The sequence below is a fragment of the Leptonychotes weddellii genome, chromosome 3 (assembly GCF_054177405.1).
Source record: "Leptonychotes weddellii isolate Sample4059 chromosome 3, ASM5417740v2, whole genome shotgun sequence".
Lineage (NCBI taxonomy): Eukaryota > Metazoa > Chordata > Mammalia > Carnivora > Phocidae > Leptonychotes > Leptonychotes weddellii.
This window is the reverse complement of record NC_138371.1, coordinates 144,730,351-144,740,971: the sequence shown is the minus strand read 5'-3', so window position 1 is coordinate 144,740,971 and position 10,621 is coordinate 144,730,351. Positions and strand designations below refer to the sequence as shown.

General features: G+C 38.0%; 1 protein-coding gene across 1 annotated transcript in view; it reads right to left on the bottom strand.

Moving 5' to 3' along the window:
• PIBF1 (progesterone immunomodulatory binding factor 1) overlaps window positions 1-10,621 on the bottom strand; it is a 209,400-nt gene that overhangs the window by 191,070 nt on the left and 7,709 nt on the right. The window contains exons 4-5 of the mRNA XM_081815019.1: window positions 8,004-8,202; window positions 5,619-5,738 (exon numbers count right to left, since the gene is read on the bottom strand). Coding sequence (XP_081671145.1) covers window positions 5,619-5,738; window positions 8,004-8,202 — 319 coding nt within the window. The remainder of the gene's footprint in view (window positions 1-5,618; window positions 5,739-8,003; window positions 8,203-10,621) is intronic.

Below are 10,621 nucleotides of genomic sequence, written 5' to 3'. Positions count from 1 at the left end.
CTTGTCTATTAATTGGTCTTCTAAATCACTAATTCGTTCTTCTGCCTCGCTTACCCTAGCTGTTAGATTATCTAGATTAGATTGGATCTCATTGATAGCATTTTTAAATTCTGCCAATTCAGCTTTCATTTCTGCCCTTAGAGACTCTACGTTGCCATTAATCCATTTCTCCATTCTAGCTAGCGTCTTCACAATTGCTACCCTGAATTCCATCTCCGACATCTTGGTTATATCTGTATCCATTTGTAAATCTGTGGCATAAGTCATAGTCTCTGAGTCTTTCCTATTTGGGGGGTTCCTCCTCCTAGTCATTCTGTTGAGAGGTTGAGGGAATGTACAGAGTCCAAATTATTGACCAGAACCCAAGCAAGATGCACCTGTTTTCTAGGGACTTTAGGGTTGCCGGCCTCGTTTTACCAGCCTGTCTTCTGGGGGAGGGGCCTGCCGCACTGTTACTCAGGCAACCCTGTTTGGGGAGAGTTGCCCTGCTCCCTGTGGCAGGGGATGGGCTCAGTGGGAACTGATTCTTTGGGGCTTTTGTTCTCTGGCGGCTTTCCGCATCTCTTCCCAGAGTCAGAGCAGAAGAGTTCGTTTCCAACCCTCTGCCTCAGAGTAGAGAGATTGCAGTCTGTTCTTCAGTGAGGTCTCCAGGCCACACTATCTCTGTTTCTGTGTGTGCTGCTATAAACTGCAGCATCCTGGGTTGTGCACCCCTCAGCAGTGCTCCCAGTCCTCGCCTCCAGGTTGGGGCTTGTCTCTGCCCTTTGTGCTTCTAAAACCGCCAGCCGCCCCCAGTTCGCATGCATGGTCCTGCTGCTCTGGGTTTCCGCCCAGGGGGCTGCCCTAAAGTCCTTTCCCCGTCGCTACCGGTCTGCGAGTTTGTGCCCCGTCCCCAGCGCGGGAGGCTATTGCTCACTGGTGGTGTAGGATCCTGATGGCTCGGTTCCCTCCCCCTTCCATTTATCCTCTGATATCTGCCCGCGAAATCATGACTCCCCACTTTGTACCTCGAAACCAACTGCCTGTGATATTCTGTTTGTAGAGATCCAGATCTATCTTCTTACATCTCAGGCTGATTTCATGGGTGTTCAGAGTGGTCTGGCAGATATCCAGCTCAATTCCATGGACTGGCTGGAATAGGGTCCCCTACTCCTCTGCCATATTTTTCCCAACCATGGCTCTACTTCGAAATATATCCAAGATCCAACCAGTTCGTGGCACTTACACTGCTATTACCCTGATCTGAAGCACTATCACCTCTTACCTAGATTACCACAACAGTCTCATAAAAAGTCTCTCTGGTTCCATCCTTATAGCTCTATAGCCTATTCTCAGCAAAACAAAACAAAACGAAACAAAAACAAAGGAACAAAAAAACAAAAACATCTGGGACGTTAACAAAGCTCTTTAATACTTTAATACTCTCTGAGGGTCTTTAATACTCTCTGAGGGTCTACTATATACTGGCCAGAATAATCCTTTTACAATATGTCACATCATGTCACATCATGTCACATCTCTTCCCCAAATCCTGCAATACTTCCTTTCACTAAGGGTTAAAATCAAAGTCCTTATGGTGACTTCAACAAACCCATTACCTCTCTGATCTTACCGAACTATTCTCTCCCTTCAATATTTCCAGTCATATTGGCTTCCTCATTGCTCCACGAACATCAAGGCACCCTCTTGCCTTTGCATTGACTGTTCCCTCTGTCTGGGAGTTCTTCCTTGAGAACTTTGCTGTCTCCCTCACCTCCAAGTCTTTGTAAACTTCTAACCTCCTCAATGAGGCCTACTGACTGACCCTATACAATTCTGAATATGATTTCTTCCCTGTTCTCCATGCAGCACTAGTATTTTTTCTTTTATCCTTTGCAGTTATCACTTTCTTCCTCTTTGATTTACTTATCTATAACATTTGTATGTTTCCCTGTACTCTTTTTAAGATTTATTTATTCTAGAGAGAGAAAAGAGTGCGTGTGCATGAGTGTGGGGGAGGGGAAGAGGGAGAGAGAATCCTCACAGAGTCCCCGCTGAGTATGGAGCCCAACTCAAGGCTTGATCCCAGTCAGACACCTAACTGATTGAGCTACCAGGTGCCCCTCCCTGTACTCTTTTTAAAAATATAAAGTCCATGAGGCCAGAGATCATTGTTTTGTTCACTGTAGTATCCCAAGCGCCTAGAACAATGCCTGCCACATTAACAGATGTATAACAAATATTTACTGACTGTATTTCATTCCCATAATAATGACCATACGAGGAAGGTGTTATATATTCTCATCCTATTTTGTAGATGGAGAAGTTGTAAGACTAGGGGCAGAGAGAGTAGAGAAGACTAAGTTTTTTATCCAATATTATCACACCACTGTCAAAATGCAGAGATAAAACTTGAAATAGTATCTGTGAATTTTCCAAATACTAGAGAGTAAATAACAAACCATTTCAAAAAATAAATCCCCCCCACACATAAAAATCCTCACAGTACATAGTTATGCAAAATTTCTTTTAATATTAAATATTATATTTATTGTTCACTATATCCTTATAAGGAAATCTTTTAATTTAAAAATATTCAGTTGATTTCCTCAGTGTTGGGCAAGTTGATCTGTATTAGCCCTTGACACACCAGAGGAATCAAACTTTATGGGTGACTTTTATATTAAAAGTAATTCTATTCTGTCTAAATCATATTCTCTGAATTTCTAAGACCTTTTATTAAGTAGACAACACACTGCTCAATTTCTTTTTTCCTGATTGTGGTTCAATTCTCTGTTTATATTATTAAATTTATGAAAAGGTTTAAGACAGAGAATTACATTTTCAGCTGAGAGGTGATGAACCTTTTAAGAAACAAACTTGCACATGGAAGGGTTCTGTGATGGTTAATTTCTTTCTCTTTTTTTAAGATTTATTTATTTGAGAGAGAGAGAAAGCACACATGCAGCAAGCTGGGGGAGGGGCAGGTGGAGAGGAGCAGCAAGAGAAGCAGACTCTCCTCGGAGGACAGAGCCCAAGGCGGGGCTCAATCTCACAACCCTGAGATCATGACCTGAGCGAAAATCAAGAGTCAGATACTTAGCCAAAACTAAGCCACCCAGGTGCCCCTGTGCTGGTTAACTTCATGTGTCAATTGGCTAGGCCACAATACTCAAATTGGTCAAATACTATTTTATTTTATTTTTATTTTGGTCAGACACTACTTTAGATCTTTCTGTAAAGGTATTTTTTAGATGAGATTAACATTTCTTTAAAAATATTTTATTTATTTATTTGAGAGAGAGAGCATGAGCAGTGGGGAGGGGCAGAGGGAGAGGGAGAAGCAGACTCCCCACTGAGTAGGGAGCCCAACATGGGGCTCAATCCCAGGACCCTAGGATCATGACCTGAGCAGAAGGCAAATGTTTAACCAACTGAGCCACCCAGGCACCCCAGAGATTAACATTTAATAAAAAAAAGGGGGGGGAAGGTGAACCATAAGAGACAATTATTAACGATAGAAAATAAACTTAGGGCTGCTGGAGGGGCGATGGGTGGGGGATGGGCATTAAGGAGGGCACTTGTGATGAGCATTGGGTGTTATACGTAAGTGAAGAATCACTGAATTCTACTCCTGAAACCAGTATTACACTATATGTTAACTAACTAGAAATAAAAACTTGAAATAAACAAGAAAACAAATAACATTTAAATCAGTAGGCTTTGAGTAAAACCAATTATCCTGAATAATGTAAGGGTCACATCTAATCAGCAGAAAGCCATACTAGACCAAAGACTGACCTCCTCTGAATAAGAAGAATTCTGTCAGTAGACTTTTCTCTGTACTTCCAACTACAACTCTCCCCTGAATCTACAGCCTGCCGGCCTATCCCATCAGATTTTGGACTCATCAAGCCTCCACAATCATGTGAGCCAATTCCTTAAAACAAATCTCTCTTTCTCCCTCTAGATATCCTATCAGTTCTATTTCTCTGAGGAATCCTAATACAGGTTTACAAACAAAACTGTTTCTTTGTTCAAGAGCTATTAGTTTATTAAAAATAGTCAGGAATGCAATGAATCAAATCAGTGTTAATTATCTATGTTTTCCTAGCAACAAAATACTGACAGTGTTATGAGCAAGGCTGAAACAAACAAAAATCTGGGATACAATGCCATTACTGACCCTTGAAGAGTCAAGAGATTTGCTTTATGGCACAGAAAAACTATATCACATACTACTGATAATTCTAGAGTTGCAAAAATTTTTTTCTCTTTGGCCCAAGGAATCCTTGTTCAAGAGAAACCAGTCTTAGAATCCCCAAATGTTAAAGTCATTAAAAAAGAGATAGTTTGATATAAACAAGGTTAGGAAACTTTTCCAGCCCTCCTCCTAAAAAATAGAAGTCCTTGAGGGAAACTGAGATACCATGACGTGCTACAGAACCAAGTCTGAAAACTCATTTCATTGCCTTGTCCCCAATAAACCCAATGAACCGTGTGTTGCCATGACTTTCACCATCCTGGGCATTTTGCAGAAATAGAAATTAAATGATTTGGCCAAGGCCACAAAATTAGCTACTAGCCACACTGAGGCCTTCTAACTTTGTATTTTTTTGCAAATTTTATAAAAATTAAAAGCTATCTTTCTAAAATATGCAAACACTTTACCTGCACAATGTGGCAGGTCAGCAGAAGAAACAAAAACCCACAACAGAACCTTGTAGTAGGGTTCATATCAGTACATCTGCCTCTTTGGCATCACTCCTGCTGACTTTATCACTCCTATGAGGAGAGGAAGGAAGATAAGCCTTTATTTGCCTGTAATATTGGTTCTACATTAATGACCTAAATAGATTTTGTCCAGCACTAACAGAGCAGCAAATTAGGGCATCAAAATGTAAATTAAATTATAATTATTAATTTCTGGATAATAGATCTTTGGTAAAAGCTGCCCTTGAAATAAGGACAAAAAAATATTTATATGCAACTTTGCTAAAATGACATTTTTACTTTGAAACAGAAACACGAGCAATTCAATGAAATGAACGGACAAGCAGGATTATTTCCTCCATTTGACAGAGCAGGAAACATTAAATGACTTATTCAGTGTCACACAGAAAAATGAGAGTGTCAAAACATCATCCAAGGTTCTAAGTCTAATCTATTAGAGTTTGAACTCTAGAAGGGCAGACACTCCCTCTTTTGAGTTCACTGCTGCCAGCACATGGCACAGCACCATGCAGATCACTGGGGCTGATGCTTACTTATATCAGTGCTCATGCTCCAAACAAACATTAGGAAAACTAATGTACTTAATGAAGAGGCAAAATGATAAATGGATAGCAGCTCCCTTTCATATCACAAACAAGGCTAATCTGTAATAAGAACCAAGAATGGAAGAGTTACAACAAAATGCTCAACCATGGATTACAGGCCAATATCACAGACTTACCCTGTCAATCTTTAAGATGACTATTTCCAATTTAACCTTCCCACTGCTTGAATAATCATGTAGTCATCATCCCCCAGTCCCATTTTTCTACCATTGGCTTTTATATTCCTGCTCACAAATCTTGAGGAATTCCCTAGGAAAAAACATGGAGCTTCTTCCCACCAGCGATCAAAATCATACAAACCTCTGTCAGTTGTTTCAACTGTCCTTTGTTTTCACTTAATTCTTCTGATAGGTCATTCTTTTTCACTTGCAGTTCAGAGATTTCCTTTCTTAGTGGATTCACTAGTTCATAGAACCGAATCTTTAAAAAAATCAAATTAAGCAATTTTAGAATCCCAGTTACAATTAAAATTTACTAATTTATAGTACTCTCAATTATGAGTAATAAAAACATTAAGATAACAAAAGGAAAGCGTTAAGTTTTGCATTATACGCCTGTATAATCAAGTTTTGTTTGTACAAACAGTTATTAACTAACCCTGACCACTAATACTTTATTAAGGCTTAATGTTCAATTAAGTTTCCTCAAGGCCCAGATTATCTATTATTCTCCACCCCCGACACAGTCTCTTTCTTCCCTTCTATCTATACTCCATGTACTACTTACTCCCCATTTTCCACCACTGCTCATTCCACCCTATCTGCTTGTTACTTCCTGAACATATTAAGTGCTTAAGTTTTGCTCGTATTTCCTCTGATAGAATTCTTCCCACATACAAATGCATGGCTCATGCTTTCACTCCCTTCAGGTCACCCTATCAGTAAAGCCCTAATTCCTCTAATCTGATTTAAAATAGTACCCCTACCTGATGGCAGCTCCTAGTCTCACTCCTGCTCTTTTCTCCATAGCATTTATGACAAACATTCTGCATATTACTTTTAATTTATTGTCTGTGTTGCTCCGCACGAATGAATGTAAGCTCACGAAGGCAGGAATTTTTGCCTGATTTGTACACTGCTCTCTCTCTTGCCTAAACACATGATAAGCCTATATCCCAGGTTCCTGGTGAAGCCCTACTGCTACCACTGCCGGGTAAGGGATAATCAGGAGGAATGTGGAGAGATCTTTCATATCACTACTTCCATTCAGTCCAGACCTCTCTTCTCACTCATGATTCTCTCAAAGGAATTTGTCTGCCCTAATCTAGTAAAGTGTTCCATCTGACAAATTCCTATAAGCTTAAGAAGCCATGAACAAGTTAGGAGAAGGTAATTATGCCTATTTATTATACAGGCATGCAATCTGCAATTCCTTAATATGTTGCTGAATTGCAAGAGCACCACATCTGGTAAGAGGCTAGTCCTCAACACAATGAATTTGTGTATGACTAGTTAGGATAATACCATCTGCAAAAACAGAAGATGACAAAGAACATTAACAAACCAGAGAACAAAAATATGTGTAACTGCCACTTGTGGGATACTTGATACCTACTATGGAGAGTCACAACGACAGCATGTGAGAGATTTGATATGTCTTGGACAGTACACTTCAGACAGAAAAAAATATATTTGAGCTATTTAAATAAAAAAACGGATAAAAAGGAACACTTTGTTTTATGAGATCATTAATCCAGAAACGTTATGTAAATGGAAACCAAGAGTAGCAATCACCACTCCTGCAAAAATAATAGGTATATTTACTATATATTTACTATGTTCTAAGCACTATGCTAAGCATTTCACGTACATATTCACAGTTAATCTTCACATTACCTCAACAGAAAGGTACTATTATTATTATCAATCCTTTCACATATGAAAAAGTTCAAGCCTCTAAAGGTGAAATGACATCTATATATCACAAACCAGCAGTTCTCAATGTGTGGTTTGGGAACCCCTGGTAACCACCCCATCACTCTGAGACCCTTTCAGGGAATCCATAAGATTAAAACTATTTTCCTAATAATACTAAGATTTTTTTTTGCTTCTTTTACTCTCATTGTCTTATGCCTGTTCAGTGGTGTTTGCCAGTGGCTACCTGATCTGTGGTGAGATCATTGCTTTTAAGGCTAATGGAATGTGTGCTTATGTATTCTTATGTTTTAAAAATGTCTTAGTGTTAATTTCCAATATGGTAAATACTAATAGATATAGCCCATATAAACAAAAGCTCCTTGGGGTCCTCAGTAATATTGCGAACGTAAAGGGATGCTGACATCAAAAAAATTGAGACTAAGGCCATAGATGAATCCTATGCATAGATTTGTATAACCAACACTGCAACAGATCCTGAACTAGACCACCGGGATCTCCTTCATCCTACTCCCTTTACAATCACACCAAGTCCTCTCTCCTCTACTATCCCCATCCCCTGGCAACCACTAATCTGTTATCTCTATAAATTTCTCATTTTAAAAACATTATAAACCACCAGTTTATGATACAATGATTCATTTCTATGGACTGTGCAGCCATTAACTTCATTCACTATTTCCAGATCAAGGCCATAAAATAACAAAATAATTTATTAATTGGGTACTTTGAAGGTTAAGGCTATTACATAAATAGCAAATTCTAATTTGAAAATATATGCAGTTTTTTTTTTTTAAATGATGCAACACACCGATACATATTCAGGAATAGAAAGCTGATCTTCGGGAAAACCTTTTAGTTTCATATATTGCTCTTCTGTCAACTCAAAGTCACGCAGGTTTCGACGAACATCTCCCGCCTTCTCTCTTAGCTGAGTATTTGTCTCTTCTAGTTGTTTCTGTCTCAGTAAAATAGTTTCCATTTCTTGTTTCATTAGTTCTTGATATTTTCTAGGAAAGAATTTATGGCAAGCTTAAAGAAAATCTTTCAGATTTAATTTTCTCAAAGTTACCTTCTATAGTAACATAAAAACAGGAAATGAGAAGCTCTCTAGTGTTTTTGGCTCCAGCTGAATGCTTATTTATTTAAGCAGTTAAACATGAAATGACAATTCTATACTCATTACTAAATGTGCAGCCACATAAACTGTTAAATAGAAAATTGATATTCTGAAAGAATAATTTTCAAAATTCAAATTATAAAATCATGCATTTCCTTTGCTTAAGACTTAAATTTTATATATCTGTTTTAGACTCTACTCATCAAAGTAATTTTCATTTCTTTCTGTCTAGGTACTTTAAGGTATACTGCTTGAAGATGGCAACACTGAACCACTGTAAAGTATTCATTCAACCAGTGAGGTGATGAAAGGAGTAATCTGTATATAATCATTCTCAAAGAATACATGTAGCAGACATTGCTATCATTAGCTGCCTATTCGAAGATTTTGAGCAGGAAGGGACAACTGATTCTCTCCCCTTCCTACCGTATCACACCCATCAACATACAAATATGCTGTTACTTCTTCTATCTTAAAAAAAATGAACAGTGACCCCATTTCACTGCCCCCTTTGTTTGCTCCTCCATACAGCAAAACTTCTCAAAAGTTGTCTATACTCACCGTCTGATGCCCTTCCTCTTAAACCCATGCCAATTAGGTTTTTATCCTTCTACTGAAATCTCAAGGTTGCCAATGACATCCAGATTGCTAATGATCAATTCTCAATTCTTCTCATCCATGACCAAAGATTACTTGACACAACTGATCTCTCCCTTTACATACTTTCTTCACCTGGCTTCCAAGTCACTATACTCTTGTCATTTTTCTCCCATTTTTCCCTTGGTGTTTTCTCAGTCTCCTTTTCTGGTTTGTCTTAATGTTAGGAGTACTTGGCTCTCTTCTCTCTCTGTATTTACTACCTTGGGGAATTCACGCAGTCTTATGACTTAAATATGTACTGTCTATATCCTAATGATTCCCAGATTTATATCTCTAGAACTCTTCCAATACCTACACATGGATTTCTAATAAGACAACTCTAACAGAAGATGTCCCAAACTGAATTCTTGCTCTTCATTCATAAACCTCTTCCACTGTGGTTTTCCTATCTTAGTTGACAGCAACTCCACCCTTTCATTTATTCAAACCAAAAATGTTGCCACAATCCCATCAGCTCAACCTTCAAAATATATTCAAAATCCAACAACCACTTTTTACTAACGTCAGCTATCAAGAGGATTATTGCAATAGCCTCTCAACTGCCCTCTCAGCATCATTTAATCTGAAAAATGCCTCAAGAATTAGAGTAGAAGCCCTACCACTGAATGCAGTCGTTCCCACAGTATTGTCCCCAGACCAGCGACATCAGCATCACCTGAGAACTTGTTAGAAATACAGATTCTCAGGGCTCACCCCAAGTCACAATATTAGAGGGTGAGACCCAACAATCCTTTTTAACAAGACCTCCAGATGGTTCTGATACATACTAAAGTTTCAGAACCAGTGATCTAATGTTATAGTGCCTGGTAACTGGTCAGATAATTTTTTTTAAGTATCAGTTAAATAGTGAAATCTTACAAAGAGAAAAGATAAGCACTTTAACACATTTACGTCTAATTAACACATAGAAAGCAGTCACTTGTCAAATTTTCTACATAGGGTTCAGATTTTTTAAATACAAAGGTATACTTTGTTTTTTGTGTAAATCATTGTTCATGACTGCCAAGTTCAATTTCTTTACCTTAAAGACACTTGGAAAGAAATCTGAGAGGATACTTTTTATGGACTTGTTTGATTTTTGCTCCCAACTTTTAAATCTGTCTTGCTTTCACTTAATTTGATAGTTTTTTTTTAATCACTCACTTCTATTAAATTGTTTCAAAGAATTCATTATAGTTTTCATAAAGCAGCACATCTTTTTTTCCATTCATATTTCATGTTCACATAATTCTAAGGACAACTGTCATAGGCATATTTGAGAGTAAACACAATGGACTCTTACTAAGTACACAACTGAATTGGGAGAAAGAATGCAGGCAAAAAAGAAGGTAATTTAAATGTGCAGAGTTAAATGGGCCATGAGATTTAGTGTGCTTTATAAAGCAAATGAAGAAAGGTTAATCCAGACAACAAGTTAAATGGTGGTGAGTTTACAGAACTTCCATTGTCACTTATGGATCACTTACATCAGCAATGTTTGTTGAAGGAATGCTGAATTTTGACTTTTTGTATTTTGTGTACTGTATCAAGTAACCTACTTTTTTGTTGGTGTGGATGTAAAAGTTATTACCATTGCTCACTTAAAATTTCTCTATTTTAGCTTACAATTGCATGCATAAACAGGTAATGAAATTACTTTTTTAATGGCT